The 19,378-nt window shown below is 38.8% G+C and overlaps 1 protein-coding gene across 1 annotated transcript in view; it reads left to right on the top strand.

The window, feature by feature from the left end:
• Positions 1-19,378, top strand: part of dmd (dystrophin) — a 244,093-nt gene that overhangs the window by 121,863 nt on the left and 102,852 nt on the right. Inside the window, exons 36-48 of the mRNA XM_088329820.1 lie at positions 2,147-2,308; positions 4,584-4,694; positions 4,778-4,951; positions 5,030-5,185; positions 6,231-6,401; positions 6,583-6,762; positions 6,864-6,986; positions 9,515-9,685; positions 9,785-9,907; positions 10,003-10,137; positions 11,913-12,065; positions 15,169-15,398; positions 17,288-17,390. Coding sequence (XP_088185946.1) covers positions 2,147-2,308; positions 4,584-4,694; positions 4,778-4,951; positions 5,030-5,185; positions 6,231-6,401; positions 6,583-6,762; positions 6,864-6,986; positions 9,515-9,685; positions 9,785-9,907; positions 10,003-10,137; positions 11,913-12,065; positions 15,169-15,398; positions 17,288-17,390 — 1,992 coding nt within the window. The remainder of the gene's footprint in view (positions 1-2,146; positions 2,309-4,583; positions 4,695-4,777; positions 4,952-5,029; positions 5,186-6,230; positions 6,402-6,582; positions 6,763-6,863; positions 6,987-9,514; positions 9,686-9,784; positions 9,908-10,002; positions 10,138-11,912; positions 12,066-15,168; positions 15,399-17,287; positions 17,391-19,378) is intronic.

The following is a 19,378-nucleotide window of genomic DNA, read 5'->3' as shown; positions in this document are numbered from 1 at the left end:
GATCCCAAAAAAGTGGATTCAAATCATTGCATGGCAGCAGTGTTATTTTTTTCCCCACTTTGCTGATTCCTAGAAAGAACCAAGCAGTGAAAGTGTCAAATAAAATTGCTTGCCCAGTTCCTGAGTAAAAGCTGACGCAGTAAGATAAGTATATACTCTAATCTCATTATTACGAGGTCCCAAATTAAAGTCCACACAATAGATAATCCAGCCCGTCCGTACTCTGAATGGCCCACATGTACCAGTGGTGGTGTTTACATGACTGGCATGCTTCTGAATCCCAAAATATTTGTTGGTGTTTATGCAACAAAATATGCAACTCATGGCTTGCTTAACCGAGAGTGTTGAATTTAGAGAAAACATGAAGCAGCAGACCGCCAAGGGGGAATCTTGTTATCGTTGTTTGTCTCAATATTTCATATCGCTCAACTTCTCATTTAATTTATTAGATTTCAAAATCCCCCTGCTTGAAGAAATGTGTGAGTGATAGGAAGTATGTGGAGGCCAAAGGCTGTACTTAGTCAAGATCAGTCTGTATGGGATTAGCATGCATACAGTTTGACTGCCCAGAGTGCGCGTGACTTTAAACGGGTTTATGATGTAAGCGATCGGACTCTAGTAATCTCCTGAGTCGTGCCTCGGGAAAGGAAAGTGATTCTTGTTTTTGCTACCGTTGACACGGGGGCTCTGCGCCAAGACGCAATGAGGGAGATGCCTCGAAGTCCATGTGGCAGCAGGGCGCACGCCGGCCGTGGGAGCATGCTGGCGGTGGTGGGTGTTGGCTTTATTAGCGTGTCGGTGTCTTTTGTAGCAATTATTGTTTTGAAAAGCTTTTTGACTCACAAGTTGTGTGAATTTTAGTCTCAGTGTTGACATAGTGAAAACTTCGGATGTTTACACTGGCTTGTAGAAAAAGTGTATCCATTATTGTAGCAGAATACTCGGAATACGTTTTTTAGGTGGTCATTGTATTCCAAACAATTTGTCATAGCATCATTACTATTTTGTCATATAGTTTTTTTTTGTTTGCATGCGTGTGTTTGTATATTCATAGAACTTAAACTATTAAACTAATTTCCGCTCACTCTCAACTCTTAGCTGACTCAATTAGTAAGGAACTTACAGAAGTGAACGGTATATCTAGCAATGTGTTACCTAACTCCATTTTCATCAACTTGGCATTCTGAAAAAAGGCGCAAATTAATTGGTAAGGGGGAATTCCTGAGGTGGTGGGTCAGGCATACATGCGGCATCCTTTTTTCGTCTTAAAGGAGGCATCCGCCTAGTTTTAAACATTTATAAAGTGAAGCTCATCTTGAAAACATGTAATTTTCAGAAGTAATCACACATCATAAAAAAAAATTAAAATAATGAAAAGAAAATTAATTCATAAGTCCGATCTTTTTATTTCAATGTTTGAAAGGTCTGACTGGCTGTAGGGTTTTTGAACACACTGTAAGTCCAGTGCAGAATGCATCCCCACCAAAATGATTTACATTTGATAAGAAACGCCATCACCATTGCATCAAAAGTAATATTAATTCATTCAATGCTCATAGTTGACTGTGAAAGAGTCTCCCTTAAAAGCACAGTGTGTATTATTTAGTGACCCAGTAGAACAAAAAAAAGTTATTTGATCAATTTGAACAATTTGGATATAATTAATGGGCAAAACTAAATGAACTGTAATATAAACATGAATCTTTTAAAATACTCGTCAGTCGATAAATGAGAATGTATTTTACATAACATGAGCCTCCCCTGAGGGAGCGGACATAATTGTCCTCCATCTTAATGCTACAAGTACCCCAAAAAACTTAAAAAGGCTAGGCAAAAAGGCTAGACTCAGTTTGAGTCTCCGTAATTTTACTTTGAGCACCGTTTTTTGATTGTACTACACCATACAGCGACATCTAGTGGTCAAACAATACACACTTTCCGAATATCAATGCTTGCAAGTTCAGGAAATTCCACTTTTTAGCTTTTTGCAGTACAGTACACTGTTTTTTTTTGCACAAAGGGTAGGTGTATTTGGAGAAACCAAATTTATTATTTGAGAAAAATGTACGTTTGACTGTGATAAATGTGTCATGTAAAATAAATATATAGGTAACATTTGATAGGTAACAGTTATTTTTTTTTATAGGCATCACTCAGGCAGAAGGAACTGGCCAAGAGCCTCCAGTGGGCCCGGGAGAATGACAAGACACTCAAGTCCATCCAGGAGTCGCTGGCCAACACCGACCGCCACCTTAGGGCATACTTGGCAGACAATATTGATGCTCAACAGATACCTCAGGAGGCTCAGGTAGCTTTCTCGCTCTACTTGCAAATCAATTCAGTGCCATGAGAATGCACTGACCTTTATGATAGAATGTTCAGTCATTTTGGATGAATGTGAAATTTAAATTGATGTTGCATCGTAGTAGAATGCAATTTTTAAGTCGCAAAGGTTTCAGCTCCCAATAAGTAAAAAAAAGAAAGAGAGAACCCTAGAAAAGGTTAAATTAATATTCTGAGATAACCCGTGTTTTCTAAATTGATTAACAACTCTTATGTTTATGTAAAAATCTAATATGAAATAATTGTGAACTAAAACAATTGAGATAGAAAGCGCTCAAATTATTATTTATTTTTTTCTGCTGCTATTTAGAAGGTGTGACGTAAGTACAGGACTGGAACATCTTCGCCGTAAGAAAATAAAATGGAGTGTATAAGCCAATATACATGAGGGTTTTTACCAAGTAAGCCGGCGTTTGCTTGTATCATTTTAGTCTGTACTACAAGTCCCATTGTGCTTTGTGGAATAGAAAATATTCCGGGGAATGGAAGTAATTCGCTAATGTCAGCAGATTATTTTTGTCAACAACACACAAACACACACACAAGCTTTTCTATTGTTAAAATAAAAGTGCAATGAAAAAATAGTGCATCGTAACAATGTCGCCCGGTGAGTACGTTCTCATTTCACATCTACTAATTAGATATTTACCTATGTATTATTTAGTTGTTTATGTGTTTCTAATAATACCATTTCATTTAATTATTTATTTACATATTTGTGTAATTCTTTTCAAATAATTGATTTATTTTTCAAGGAACCAATTGTATTTGTTTGAATGCATAAATCATTTGAATATATAAAAAAAAATATATGAAATGTAAAGTCCTTTATTGGACAAAGAGCTCTTAATGTGTCACAAAAGCAAAGGACTAAACATCATCACCACAGAGTTTGTTTATCAACAAAAATATGAAAGCCACATGTGAGGAAATGAGTATTTAACAATGGAATACTCGTTATTAAGAATAAAATAATTTTTTCCTCAGTATCAAAGCTGAGGTCTGGCTTATCTCTGAGGTGCGGGATGGCACCTTGAAAATCCACAACGACCAGATGAGGAAAGTTCTGCATCTGAGTCAGATCAGGAGGTTTATCCTGCTATGGGTAAACATAGAAACCAGTACTATTCATTTCATGTGGGGGAGCAAATCCCTTCCCCAAAAACGGCCTGGATATGGATGGGCACTGCGATGGCTGATTTTTCAGAAGACACACCACAGGGACTACCCCAGCGGTTAAGTGTTTCGTGAACCGTGATATTAGACACTAATTTGCGAAAACTCACCTTAAGGCCCGGTCACACAGCCTTTTACGGGCGAAAAAGTTTTGCGCTGCTCCAAACTTTAGACCACGGGTAACCGCGGGCGGCACACGTGGTACACACGAGGTAAAGACGCGGTACGAACGTGCTAGGACGTGCTACGGCCGGGGCCAAGACGTGGTTACACGCGGGTAGGACGCGAAATTTTAGCGGGTAATCGTGGGTGGAGCACGGTCATAGCATGTTTGTTCTGCGCCTGTATCGCGGTGTTATCACGTGCATTAGCGTGTGTACCGCGTGTAAGCACGGTCAAACGCGATGCAGCCGCAATTACCCGCGATAAGGATGCGGAACAGTCGCCGGCGTCTGTTTCGCGGGCATACCACGGGTAAACAGCGGGTTTAGCCAATTTTGCACATTTTCCACCGCGTCTGCTTCGCGGGCAGAAATTTCTGGCCGTGATTCAGCCTCGATACGCCCGTGAAAGGCTGTGTGACCGGGCCTTTAGAACGGTGGCTGTATCCACAAAAATCCAAGGAGTACTGGATTTGTTACTGACCCATCATGGTTCGGATAGGGATATCAGTAGTAAATAATCGTCTCATTCTTAGTCATCCTAAAGGATTTCTTGTCAATACAGTATATTTTATATCTGCCCTCCAAGGTCTAATGTAAGAATTGTGATTAACATAGGGTTTGTATAGTATGAGTAAGGTAGCAATAATGATTTCATTTCACAAAGAAGCCATTTTCCTACCTCCTGTCCACTGCTGTTGCCGCGCTGTCAGAACCACAAAATGGCCACGATGTATTAAAAAGAATAGATTTTTGGATGAATTATTTGTACATATTAATATCCAAAATGTAGTTTTTAGATTGGTGGCTACACATATGACACATTATTGTAAAGAAACTTAAACTGGGATGACAATAATTTTAAATTCTAATTCTGAAATGCCATTACATTGCTGTATGCAGAAGATCCAGTCCGACTTGAATGGCCATGATGCGGCCTTGGAGGCGGTGAGGAGGAAGAATCAGGAAAAGGACCCGTCTCAGCAGATGACTGGCCAAATAGACCTTACACAGGTGCAATTTCTCAAAGCAAACAAGCACACACAAACTGCAGAAGTTCTCACACTGTGTACTCCAACTCTTTCTGTCTGAACTAGAAAATGCTGGCGGACGTGTGGACCAAGTTCCGCCTTTTCCAGAAGCCTGCCAACTTCGAAGCTCGCCTGGCCGAGTGCGAACGCATCCTAGCGGGCGTCAAAAGTCAAATGGACGTGCTGGATATTCGGAGCGTGGAGCAGGATGTGGTGCAGTCTCAGCTGGAGCAGTGCATGGTGCGTCTCCAAGCACATCTTTAGCTCGTTTGACGCACAAAAGGGGCTAACGGCCGCGCATTCTCTTGCCTCTCGTAGAAGTTGTACAAGGTGCTGAGCGAGGTGAAAGGCGAGGTAGAGACTGTGATCAAAACGGGCAGGCAGATCGTGCAGCGGCAGCAGACCGAATATCCCAAAGATCTGGATGAGCGTGTCACCGCTCTCAAACAGCTTTACAACCAGCTTGGAGCTCAGGTGTGAGCATATGCTCATCACAGAAAAGACATAAACAAACTAGAAATTTAAGTTTCCTCACCAGCTTCATGCAAGAAATGTTGTCATTCAAATCAAAGGAGTCCCTTGTTATTTAAAAAGAATATACTTTATTGTGAAGTTTTCTGTATACCCTGTGACCCTAGTGAGGATAACTGTACAGGAAATGGATGGATGTGTTTTCTGTACATTTCAGTAATAGTGTTCATTCACCAAAGTATATTTTGCATGTAAAAATTATTATTTTTTAAAAGATATTTTTAAAGTAAAATATTTTGGGGAAAAGTTCCACCCCCGAAAAAACACAAAACTCTTAAAACAAACTCAAACTGTATTCCTGTTGATTTTTTAAAGTTTAACTCATTCACTGCCATGACGCCTACATACGTTAAAGATTTTATGGTATTTTGTATTCCTTATGTATTTCTTTTTTCAATTATGTCCCAACAAACGTCATATCACAAAATTAACAAATCTCCCTAAAAAAAGGAATGACTGTTGAAACCAAAGGCTTATAAGAGACCCGTCGCCCAAAAACTTTAGGAGCTTCTTGTATCAATCATTTAAACAAAGTATCATATCTTACATAATTATCACAATTATTTGTTAGTCCAGTAATTTATGTGGCTGCAGGGAATGAGTTCAAGAAGACTAAGTATCTTTAGAAATATATTGTTTGGATAATTCATGATAATGAGCTTTAAAAATAAAGTCTAGGCAAGTCATGTTTATTTGTATAGATAGCACTTAATCACAAGGAGTCTCAAAGAGCTGCACAGACCACAGACTATTGCAAACTACAAACTATTATTAAGCGATCCTCTGATCTAAAACCTACATGAGGACAAGGAAAAACTCAAAAACCTTGAGAAGGGACCACAAAGGGTTTCATTTTATTTGGGTGTCTTTAAAAAAATATAATTTTAAGTTCCATTGTCTACTTAATGATGACATTTTTATGCATTGTTAAAAGATAACAATACCATTCATATCATTTTACCCCCCTATCGTGTTTCTGTTGCTGCAGATAACCGAAAGTAAATCGGAGCTGGAGAAGAGCTTAAAGCTATCCAGGAAACTTCGCAAGGAGCTCAACGGGCTGACTGAGTGGCTGGCTGCCACAGACGCCGAGCTTACCAGGCGTTCGGCTGTGGACGGTATGCCCAGCGACCTGGATGCCGAGGTGGCCTGGGCACAAGTACGCTGCTTGCTTGTTGTATCATTCACATATTTATGTAACAGATGAAAGAAAATCTCCGTCATAAATAATTGTTGATATTAGGCTGATGCCTAGGAACCATGTCATTTAGCCTCTTTGTAATTCAATGTGCGCCATACATTGTATTCAATGCCAATTTTTCCTACTTTACCCCGTCAAGTCCATCCACGGCGAGACGGAGAAGCGTCAGCCGCAGCTTCAAACTGTGATGGAACTGGCCGAGGCCCTCAAAGCAGTCCTTCGGGTCCACGGGAGTCTGGTAGACGACAAAGTCAGCCTGCTGCACTGCAACTGGATTGCAGTTACATCCCGGGCAGAAGAATGGCTAAACCTGCTGCTGGTAGGAGTGTACTTCAAACATTTGATTTCATAGTCAGGATAAAAAGAATATGCATGCTGAAAACAATATGATTTGTAGAAAAGTGTGCTTGTTTTCTTTAGGCCTACCAGCAGCAGATGAGGAAGTTAGATGGACAAATGAAGGAAGTGAACGGATGGATAAATGGAGCAAATAAAAAGATGGATGAGATCGAAAACCAGGGACCTAACGATACTGCGCTAAAGGTGCGTGAAAAGCAGTTAGGTAAATAAATAACTGAGTAAAAAGGTTCTGACATAATGATTTGAGTTATCCCAAAAATCTTTTGAGCTGGGTTAAATCGGTCTTCTTACAAAATTAGAATAATGATCTTTTTGTTTTGGGGGTTTTGACCCCCAAAAGTTGCCACAGCCCCTTTTTGATATATAAACAAAGTTTAGATTTTATTTCTGTCTCTTAGCTTACCCAGCATCAAAACGATTATTCTTTTCAGAAACAATGAGGAAAAAATATATTACAAGCTGATAAGTCTGTAGTATAGTAGACACACAAAGTGAGGAAAAAAATCAATGAATTTTGCTCTTGCAAGGAGAACAGGAGAATATTTTACACAAAAAAAACCCTCACGTTGCTAAATTACTAATGTAAACTTAAGGTCCTCCCCTAAGCCCTAACTTTTTATCAAAAATCTTATGTTCCAAAAAGCAGATCTGCGCTAAAGGATTTGGAAATCAAAGAATAGCAACATTATTGGCCAATACTGACAATGATTTAAACAGGGCATAGTAGTCAGAAAAATGTGCAACAATGAGACATGATAATCAAAATAACAATCAACTAAAGCATCCTATACAATCTCCTTTGGGGATGTCCAATATAAAAAATACAAAACAAGCATAATAAGCTTATCACAAGCAAATCATTTTTCCCTGTTTTTAGTTGGTGAGTTGTCAATGTTGTACCTTTTTCTCAACGAGACAGACTATCCTGGCTTGTTATAGATGGAGGTATTCAAACTAACTTCTGGGTCTATTTGCAGGCCGGCAACCATTTTAAGGCGGTCCACAACAACACTAAAAAATATACTCACTCATACGTGAATATACAGTGCATCCGGAAAGTATTCACAGCGCTTCACTTTTTCCACATTTTGTTATGTTACAGCTTCATTCCAAATTGGATTAATTCAATCTCTTGTCTCAAAATTCTACACAAAATACTCCATTATGATAATGTGAAAAAGTTTTTTTTTTTAACTTTTTTTTTTAATTTTTTAAAAATAGAAAACGAAGAAATCACATTTACATATGTATTCACAGCCTTTGCTTAATACTTTGTTGATCCACCTTTGGCAGCAAATACAGCCTCAAGTCTTTTTGAATATGATCCCACAAGTTTAGCACACCTATCTTTAGGCAGTTTTGCCCATTCTTCTTTGCAATAAGTCTCAAGCTCAATCAGGTTGGATGGGAGACGTTTGTGCACAGCCATTTTCAGATCTCTCCAGAGATGTTCGATCGGATTCAAGTCTGGACCACTCCAGGACATTCACGGAGTGGTTCTGAAGCCAGTCTTTTGAGATCTTGGCTGTGTGCTTTGGGTCGTTGTCCTGCTGAAAAATGAACCTTCGCCCCAGCCTGAGGTCAAGAGCGCTCTTGAGCAGGTTTTCATCCAGGATATCTCTATATATTGCTGCATTCATTTTTCCTTCTATCCTGACCAGTCTGCCAGTTCCTGCTGCTGAAAAACATCCCCACAGCATGATGCTGCCACCACCATGCTTCGCTGTAGGGATGGTATTGGCCTGGTGATGAGCAGTGCCTGGTTTCCTCCAAACATGGCGCCTGGCATTCACACCAAAGAGTTCAATCTTTGTCTCATCAGACCAGAGAATTTTGTTTCTCATAGTCTGAGAGTCATTCAGGTGCTTTTTGGCAAATTCCAGACGGGCTTCCATGTTCCTTTTACTAAAGAGTGGCTTTCATCTGGCCACTCTACCATACAGACCTGAGTGGTGGATTGCTGCAGAGATGGTTGTCCTTCTGGAAGGCTCTCCTCTCTCCACAGAGGAACGCTGGAGCTCTGACAGAGTGACCGTCGGGTTCTTGGTCACCTCCCTGACTAAGGTCCTTCTTCCCCGATCGCTCAGTTTCAAAGGCCGGCCAGCTCTAGGAAGAGTCCTGGTGGTTCCAAATGTCTTCCATTTACGAATAATGGAGGCCACTGTGCTCATTGGGACCTTCAAAGCAGCAGAAATTTTTCTGTATCCTTCCCCAGATTTGTGCCTCAAGACAATCCTGTCTCGCAGGTCTACAGACAGTTCTTTTGACTTCATGCTTGGTGTTTGTGCTCTGACATGCACACTCAACTGTGGGACCTTATATAGACAGGTGTGTGCCTTTCCAAATCATGTCCAATCAACTGAATTTACTGCAGGTGGACTCCAATTAAGCTATAGAAAGATCTCAAGGATGATCAGTGGAAAAAAGATGCACCTGAGCTCAATTTTGAGCTTCATGGCAAAGGCTGTGAATACTTATGTAAATGTGATTTCTTAGTTTTCTATTTTTAATAAATTCAAAAAAATAAAAAAAAATAAAAAACTTTTTCACATTGTCATAATGGAGTATTTTGTGAAGAATTTTGAGATAAGAGATTAAATTAATACAATTTGGAATGAGGCTGTAACATAACAAAATGTGGAAAAAGTGAAGCGCTGTGAATACTTTCCGGATGCACTGTATTTAATGGTTGTTTATTTGTATCAATTCAGTTACTGCGTGCTGAGCTGGAGCTGACGAGGAAAAAGATGGAGGAAGTGAAAACTTTGGCCCAGGAGCTCATGACAACCAGGGGAGAGAATTGCCAGGCCCAGCTGGGGCCTAAAGTAGAGCTTCTAACCCAGAGATTTGATGCTGTTGCTCAGCGAATCACCTCTGGACCGGTGGGACATGAAAACAAGGAGCAATATTTCTCTCCAAGATTGTGTTGATGTATTTCTGACAGCTTTCCTACCCTATGTGGTGACAAAAACACATTTCAGACTGCAGCATCAGCCAAAGAACTGGAGCAGTACCATCGTGAAGCTCAGATCTGGTTGGATCTCCTGGAGGAAGAGGTGAAACAAGGAGAAAACCTCAAAGAAGAGGACTTTCAGGAGGACAAGGTTAGGTCACTGGAACAGGGAGAACATATGAATCATCTGTTTGACATCTGAACCTCGAGTGAGTTCATCATGTGTGTGTGTCGGGGTGATTGTAGGACTGTGAGGAAGGTGCAGTGAAGGAGTTACTTTTGAGAGGAGAGAGCTTGCAGAAGAGAGCCCCAGACCATGACAAGAGGGAACAGATCAGATTGAAACAAAAGCAGCTCGGCAACAAGTACAACACCGTCAAGGTAACACTCCTAGAAACAACTCTGAAACATTGATGTAAATGTTCATTCAGTGTTTTCTGTTTGTATCATATTTTGTGGTTGATTTCAGTAAACCACCAACACAAATTATTGGTTTATTTTTTTAGTTTTTGGCAGCGGGAAAACAATTAGTGACCCATGAGTCGTTCGAGTCCCCCAAAATAATAAACATAAACATACATTACAGTTTACTTTTTCAAAGAGTATTTCTATTTCAGTATTTTATTTTCAAACAGTACATTTCCGATTAAAACACATAAAAAGTATATATCTATAAAAAATTATTATCTAAACAAAAATGTATTAATTTACAAACCGGTTTGCAGCTGCAAATTGGAAATGATAGGTCATTCTACTGTAGAGATTCATCAACAAGGTCAATCAGCAAGATGGAAGCACATTTTTATTTCACAAAAAAAAACTGTACAGTATGGTTCTAACCCACAGTCTTTCAAAACAAAATGAAGTGCAGTAATGCAACATCAGTAGTGCAGCGATTAGTACTCGTAAATAGTCCTGGTTCGCGACTGGGTGGAAACGTGTGTTGACCTGGAGGAGGGATGGGCGCCACCATGCTGTATTTGCCAAAGCCACACCATGGTTAAACCACGACCCCTGTGGTTAAAACAAACCTACTGCACAAAAAAATGGCAACGTTATACTTAAATGTAATAATTTCTCATCCATTGAATAAAACATTAAATGGGACATTGTGTTTTGTTTTGCAGCTCGGAGTAGTAAAAGATGTCGTGAATCAAAGAGAAAACAATATTGATTTGATTAAAAAGCAAAAATACATGAACTATCATATCAACGTATATTTTTTAAATTCTAGATGGTTAAGGAATTTGTTTTTATTTTGCATGACATGAGCCTCACCTCGACTATGGTATTAGTGCGTCAGCCCCACGGGGCAGAGGTCCAGGGTTCAATGCTAGCTACCGACCTCCCTGTACAGGGTTTGCATGTTCTCCCAGTGCCTGAGTGGGTATTCTCGGGGTACTCCAGTTTCCTCCCACATACCAAAAGCATTTGTGTCAGTGTGATTGGAAGGTCCAAATTGTCCTTAGTGGTGAGTAAATAGTCTGCGTCTGTGTGTCCTGCAACTGGCTGGCAACCAGTTCAGGGTGTCCCCTGCCCACTGCCTGGAGATAGCTGGGATGGACTCTAGTACTCCCCGTGACCCGAGGATAAGTGGTGCAGAAAAGGAAAAAATGAGCCTCTCCTAGAGGAAGCTGACCTTATTGTCTGCCATCTTTCTGCCACAGCCATATGTGTATTTATGTTATTTTGTTAACAATAACAGGTTGGGGGGAAATACAAAAACATTGTGAAAGGCTGGGCAAACCGTTCAGAATCAAAATAATGCAGTTTGGTCACTTTGGTCAATTTGGCCCCAGTTTATGTTCTTTCTTGCACTCTTTAGCACTGTTTCCGGTTGCACTACATTACACTACACTACAATACTGTGACATCTAGTGATCAAATATTACTCAGTTACCATTTAAAGACACCATTCTGCACTAACATGCCAATTCAGAATATATAATTGCTGTGAAACTAATTATTTGTAATTAGTGGCAGATTATGCGCTTGAGAGACTTGGTTTATTTTTTGATTTGTGTTATCTAGACCGGGTTTCCCACTGTAAACACAATTGTTAATGTAAACATGATGTCCATTACTGACCATAGGAGTATTTGAATTACTTCTAGCAGCAATTCATCTACGTGAGTTTTTTTGCCTGTGCCGTGCAGGACCTTCGCGTGCTACGGAACCGGAAGGCCCTCGCTATTGCTCCCCAGTGGTACCAGTACCGGAGGAGGTCCCACGATCTTCTGGCTTGGCTGGATGACATCCAGCGCAGTGTGGACCAGCTGCCTGACCCTCCTGAGGGCGAGAGGGTCAAGGTGAAAACACACAGACACACAAAAACGCACACACACAGTTAGATTAAGTGAACTTTAGCTTACACAGAATATGGATGATTAATTGTTCTGTCACCTAGAACTTTAGGTGCATCTTCCTTATATGACCACTTCATTCACTCTTATTTTGTTCCTTTGGAAATCTTTACGTCCTCCCTCCCAACACTGTTGTCCAGCCTATCCCCTGACTCTACATGTTTGTCTTTCATTTTCAGATGATCACAATGACATTTCGCTAAGCGGACATCAGCCTTGCCTGTCAGTGCTGTCACTGAGATTCCTCACTGCTTTGTTTTTTGTTTTGTTTTTGTCTACAAGATGTCTCTTGCTCCACCCCTATGGAGGATCATTCCTGCCATATGTAGAAATACATGCATCAATGATTAACTACAAATATATGCCCTATGAATAAATGAACCCATAAATGTGTCTTGTAATTCCTAAAAATATAACGTAAATAAAATTTATTCATTTACCATATATATCCGTGTATAACACGCACTTTTGTGCGACGTGCACCCCTAGTTTTTGATTGGTAATTGCTATTAAATTGTGTTCCCTTTTTTTACCTCACTCTTTGTATTTGGGTGCAAAAGGAATCACATACCTGTCAACCTCCATGGCTCCATGCCCTTACAAACTGTCGTATTTTCCCTTACAAAATACAAAAAAATCTTACACCATATTTTTTTTTTTAAACGTGTTTATTTATGTAGTTCAACATGTTTTATTGTACATGTGTTTCATTATATGATATATATTGTTAATTAACATTTTGTTGTGAGATCCTGAGTTGCTCGACATGAATGAGGTTTATTATAAAAAAGTTCAAAAATTAAGTAGCTTGGACGTTCACCGTAGAAGAAAAAAAAACATGCAAATATAATTAAGTAGAATAATAGTTTCTTATTCAAATTATGAATTCATTTTCCGCATTAAATTATTGTTGGTAATATACTGATTAAAGGGATAACCACAAACCTGTCTATTTTCATTTTCTACTTCCTTTTTTTCCTAACTTCTTTACACAACATAATAATTCGTCATATAATGCATCGAAACAAGTGAGTCGTTTGGGAGCCGGCTCTCTTTAATGAGTTGAGCCGAAAAAGCCGGTTCTCTAAAAAGAGACGGACTTCCTTTTACTACATCAAACCGCTAGCTTCGTTTGCAACGGAAAAAAACGATACAGAGATAGAGGCTTCTGCGGCGAACTCGTTTTACTTGATTGATTTGCCGTTTCGTGATAGTCGGTGTATACCGGATGGTACCCATAATTGACAAATTTGCGTTTTTCCGTACAGATTTTTTCATATGTCGTACACGTCTTAAAATGCATAATAAACGTACTTTGTACAGCAAAACCATACAGGCTCACAGGTATGGAATCAAACCCAGGTCGCAGTGGTGAGAGCCTCGACTTATTATCACTAGAATACCAGTAGTATAGATGGCGTACGAAAATGCATTATGTTTTATGTCATACACCATTTTTAGTCACAATACCAGAGACAAATGTTAATTTTGTGTTGTGTTTCATATGTTACAATGACAATTAAATGCTCCCATTGATTAGAATAAATATTTACAGACATCCATCCCAGCTATCTTTGGGCAGTGGGCAAGGGACACCCTGAACCGGTTACCAGCCAGTCGCAGGTCACACAGAGACAGACAACGCTCTCGCTCATTCACACCTAGGGACAATTTGGACCGGCCAATTAACCTGACATGCATGTTTTTGGAAAGTGGGAGGAAACCCACGCAAGCACGGGGAGAACACGCAAACTCCACACGGGAAGGTTTGATCTCACGACCTCAGAACTGTGCCGCACACGCGCTAACCACTGCGCCGCCGTGCATTTACAGACATTTATTTTATTTTTAAACAATTTCCTTCTAAAAACATGAAAGATATATCTGGGAAAAAAACAATAAATAAAAAAATCGATCAATCTCCAAGTAAGTTTGCTGCTTTAAGATCCAAGGGCATTCAACTGTAGAGGAATGTTGTCATTGTAACATGTTAAATTCACAACAAAATTAACATTCATTCACTAAAGATAATGCGACAATGAGATAGAACCCAATTTTTCTTGGCATGTCATCTACATCACAGGCGAATTGAATCCCGTTACGACCAATTGATTGCGATAATATGGTAAAACTTTGTATATAATGCGCATACAAAGTTAGTTAGTGTTATGTTAAAAAGGTGTGGGTTTTACAAGAATACATTTGCTATTTACGCATTTTGTCATTCATTTTGTCTTTTGTTTCTTTTCTTGTCTATGATGTCATATATTCTTCATGTATTGAGTCATGTATTTTGTCACAACACAATGTTGTTTAAATAAGTGTGGGGTCAAACTGGCTGAGCTTGTCACCTATTAGTTAATTGTTGATTTATTAGCTGATTTATTCATCACTGATCAACCAATAGTTGAAAAGCTCATGCAACTGGGCAGCTTCCTTATTTGAATAAGTTTGTTGTGACAAAATACATGACAAAATACACAACAGCAAATATGACATGATTTTTGTCAAAATAAATACCGAAATAAATATATGTGAAAACAAATGACCATATGCATATCTAAATTGATAAAGTGCATTTATGTCATGTATTTAGGTATTAAGTGTTTTTTTGTGTTCATTTGTTTGGGAGGTCGCTGGTTCGCGCCTCGACCGAGACATACCTAATTGGTATAATGGCGGCGCCCTCTGGCTGCGGCCGCATCGACCCGCTACAACGGGTCAGGTGTATCGACATTTCGTTCTGTGTACATTGTTACAAAGAATGACAATACAAAGGAAATTATTATTATTATTATTATTACAGGAAATATATATTTGGGCATTTAGTTATGGATATTTTTTCTACATAATTATGGCAGGGTCGATCCTCCATACACCCAAGTCACACAAGCACATTCCAGCGATTGTACTCACCACAAATGTTAATAAACTCTCACCAAATAATTGTCCCAACCGTACTTGTCTCACTATGCTCCCCCCAAGGAGACCACCCTAAACCGCTAAATAAATCTAAATATGACACCCTCGGTTGGTTTTCGCCCACTAGGAAATTGCCTCACAGATGGCCCAGAAGAAGGAGGAGCTTAAGGAGTTGCAGGGCTTAGCCAATCAGCTGTCAGAAGCTGGAGCCGCCAGTCTAGTGGAGCCCCGGCAGCTCCAGCTCAACACACGCTGGGCTGAGTTGGAGAACAAGTTCAAACCCTTTCAAAGACGATGCGTGAGTTCCAGTGCCCACCACTTCTGCTCTTTGACGACAGAAAGCATTGAAACTCCATTATAACTACAATTTTTTTAATGTACGGCGTGTGCCACTAACTATTACTAACACTCGCCATCTGTGTGGTCAAACGTAGCCCATTTTAAAGCCCCGGCGGTAAGAAATGTTTACATGCATGGAAATTGATAAACACCAGGTGTCATATTGTGAGGCAGAAGAACGTAGTTTTATTACTGTAATGCAGGGGGCATCAAATTAATATTAGCTTGGGGGCCACTTGATAGAAATAGCATTCTCATGGGGAGCCAACTATTAAATTAATGGCCCAAAAAGTGTGCCTTAGCTGGATGGCTGGGGTCTTTTCAGATCCGGCTCACAATTAAAATACGATTCCTGAATGTGAAATTTTATTATAAATTGAGTCCCCCCCCCAAATTATTATTCCTTCACTAAGTTTTAATGTAGTGTAGTGGTTATCAACTGTGCAATTTCTTGGGGGGGGGGGAATTTGGGGGCTTAAAACAACAATTCAATTTGTTTCCACTATACAGTGGAACCTCGGTTATCGACCATAATCCGTTCCAGAACCCTGTTCAAGAACCGATTTGTTCAATCACCGAAATCATTTTTCCCATTAAAAGTAATGTAAATCGTTTTAATCCGTTCCAACACCCTGAATGTTTACCATGAATGTTTAACGTAAACATGAAGATTACTTTAACATGAACGTGTAAAAATAAAAAAATCAGGTCGTTTACAAGTCATTTAGCACCACAAGTGGCTAGTGCTTCATTGGAAAGGGGGCTCCGTTCCAACACCCTGAATTTTGGGCTCAGTTCCAACACCCTGGATGTTTACCTGAATGTTCAACGTAATCATAGAGCTAACCCAGGCTAATCGTACGTTCTCGTTATCGTAATCTTCCGTACGAAAGATTACGCTAACACGAACGTGTAAAAAAAAAAAAGAATTATGAATAGGACTTCTTACCTTTGTGGTTGTCAGCAGATGGCGCATGCTGTATTCCCTAGCAAGATCGGAAACTCGCACACCTCCACCTCCACTGTAGTTTTTTTAAGTGGGGAAAAATCTGGAAAAGTGACCAAAAAAAACCCCATACAAAAACAATTTAAATGATTGATTTAATGATTTAAAAGTATTGCAGCTTTTTATTTTTTTTAGAATAAAATGTTTACCTGGATGAGGGAACTTTGCTGTTAGATTTCATATCCCTTATAAGAAGGAGCTGAAGCTTTTTTTGACGCCTGTAAAAACACCCAATTGCAGTGTGTGCTTTGCGAGTGACATCTGATTTTGGCTACATCCAGTGGACATATTTAAAACTGCAAGTCATTGTTAAAGCTCATTTTTCACTTTTGCTTCTCTCAGCATTGTCTCCCGGGTCACATATTACCCGTGGGCCATTAATTTGACACATATGTATGATGTTGTGCCTCAAAATATAAAACAGCGGCATAGTAATGTATAATTTAGTGTTTAAAAGCATCACAAGCTGTGAGTGACATTCAGTCATGGCTTCATTTGAACATCAGTGCCTTCTCCATGCACTCCATGGTCTTTCTTATGAACTAGCATGATAAATTCTGTTTGTCACAACATGCAGGAAATAAAATCTACTTGAGGCGTGACCTTTTACTTTTTTAGCAGTCCTCTTCATTATTCTTGACAAGATTCACAACATCATTTTTATCTTTGACTCGAAAGCTGTGCCGATCTCAATTTCAAGTGAATCGACAGCGCTGTCTGCAGGGAACTTTCATCATTGCAGAGGTTTACGAATCCAAATTTTACAGACGAGCATAGCTGTTTAATGTTCGTACTAGAAATATTCAGTTGAAGTAATTGGAAATATTTAAAAACTACGTTATCAAAATTCAAATATGAGTTCTTCTATGGGTTTCCTTAGCCTATGTTAAGTGTTTTCAAGGATAGTCATGTTTAAATTTCATTGGTTCCTCTGTCTGGTTCTGTGTCACCGCATGCCAACCAATGACATTAAGCAGTCTGCCGATGTGCCAATTTCCGACAATGTATGTATTCCCTGCATCTAGTTGCACAAGCACGCACACTTTTTGTGATGAACTTGGACAAAATACACATCTGATGTTTTTTCTCTAAAAAATATATGTTTTAATATAAAAATTGGATATGAATATATATATATATATATATATATATATATATATATAGAGAGAGAGAGAGAGAGAGAGAGAGAGAGAGAGAGAGAGAGAGAGAGAGAGAGAGAGAGAGAGAGAGAGAGAGAGAGAGAGAGAGAGATTGGTCAGAGACCATACGGAGTCTCTGGATAACAACCTCCTGGTCAGTATGACAACACAAGACTTTGATAGAACATGAAGATGTGGATTTTATTCATTTTCTTGTCATCAAGCATATGTCCCCTTTCCCATACCAATTCATACCATTCCTCAAATGAGCATCTTGTATAAGTCTAGAAAGATTGACAAGAGCCAGATTAGACATTTGTTTAGTAACTGTTTTTGAATTTTTCAAATAATTAAGCTCTATATTGATTAACAAAATGAATTGAGTACATTTATTTTGTAACATGGTTTAATTCATACTGATCTGTTTAGAACACTTCAAAATTAAACCCAATTGGGCCAATATTGGACAAATCCACTAAATAGCCCAACTTTTTTTTTTTTTTTTTAAATTGCTCAGGTTCTTTGAAATGTTTGGTACAGCACAACTCGGTCATTCATTCTTAGGGGGTTCGATGCTAGGCAAAAAGGCTGAAAAATTACTGGTGAGTAGAAAAAATTAGTGGGACAGTGTGTATTATTTGACAACTAGATTTTACTGTATTGTTTTCAGTATTGGAAATAATGCCGTTAAAATACCGAGACTGAGTTGTTTACGTCACGTCTTTTAGGATCATATCATCATTTAAAATAGCGACTACCCTATAGGTCGATAGCAATAGCAATGAGGGCTGGTTGGCAAAAAATGTGAGCCCTGTATTTGACAGCACCCCAACTTATGTCGTTCGCGAATGAAACCTCTCAATGAGCCAGCTTCCCACCAATTAACAGCTAATCTCCTCCGAGATACCTTTCCTAAGCATTTTTGGGATTTTGTGTTGTTGACTTTAAAATTGTTTAGCATTAAAAAAGGTTTTATTTTTCATTTTTTTTATAGGTTTATAAATATTTCAATTTTACTTCCTGTGTTTTTCAGTGTTTTTTTGTTTGTATAAAAATATAAAGTGTATTCCTTTTTTAGCTCTCTTTTTCCTTTTTGTTATTGTCTTTTTCTTTTTTTTTTTTTCTTACATTCCGTACATCGAGTTAAAGTGAGCCGACCCGAAAAAAACAATTCTCTACAGATAATTGTAATTTCCGTCTCTTCAAGTAAACTCCGGTCAAAGCGTCCACCCGGTATATCGTATTTGCTCAGAAAATTAAAAATTCTTTCACATTCTTCTTTTTTCAAAGTTACGGAAATAGATACTTTCCCTGGTTACTACTTACTTTTAATGTAGAGTAATAAAGTTACTAACTCAGTTACTTTTTGGAAGCGTCATTAAAACTGATTACCTTTTTAAGGCAACGTGCTCAACACTGTAGTCAAGCAAAAAAGACATTTTGATCCAATTTAGGCAATAACATAACAAGCTTGAGCTAAAATTCTAATTCTAAAAGTCCTGTCAAGTGCCATGGTCAGTGCATTTTTTTCGTTTGTTTTATAGTTTACTGTTATTTGAAGCCTCAACTTTTGAATGCATTCTGCAGTTTCCTTCTAAACCATTCTTAATTGATCAATCAGAATTTTAGAGTTGGGTAGATTTGCTCGCATGCTGATTAGTGTTAGACTCAGTTAATTTTGCTTTTTATGATTAATTTGCCACTTTGCTTGTAATCTTCTGAATTTACTAATTTATTTTACTTTATTAGTAGTGCCTGATAAGTAGTAATCTGGAAATGTGGGATTTTTCCTTGTAGAATTGCCTGTGAAAATGTCTTCTCCAGATTACTTACTTTCACGTCTAGAGTCTAGA

The sequence above is a fragment of the Urocampus carinirostris genome, chromosome 3 (genome assembly GCF_059441175.1).
Source record: "Urocampus carinirostris isolate Australia breed hairy pipefish chromosome 3, RoL_Ucar_1.0, whole genome shotgun sequence".
NCBI classification, from domain to species: Eukaryota; Metazoa; Chordata; class Actinopteri; order Syngnathiformes; family Syngnathidae; genus Urocampus; species Urocampus carinirostris.
This window is presented reverse-complemented; position numbering and strand designations above follow the sequence as displayed.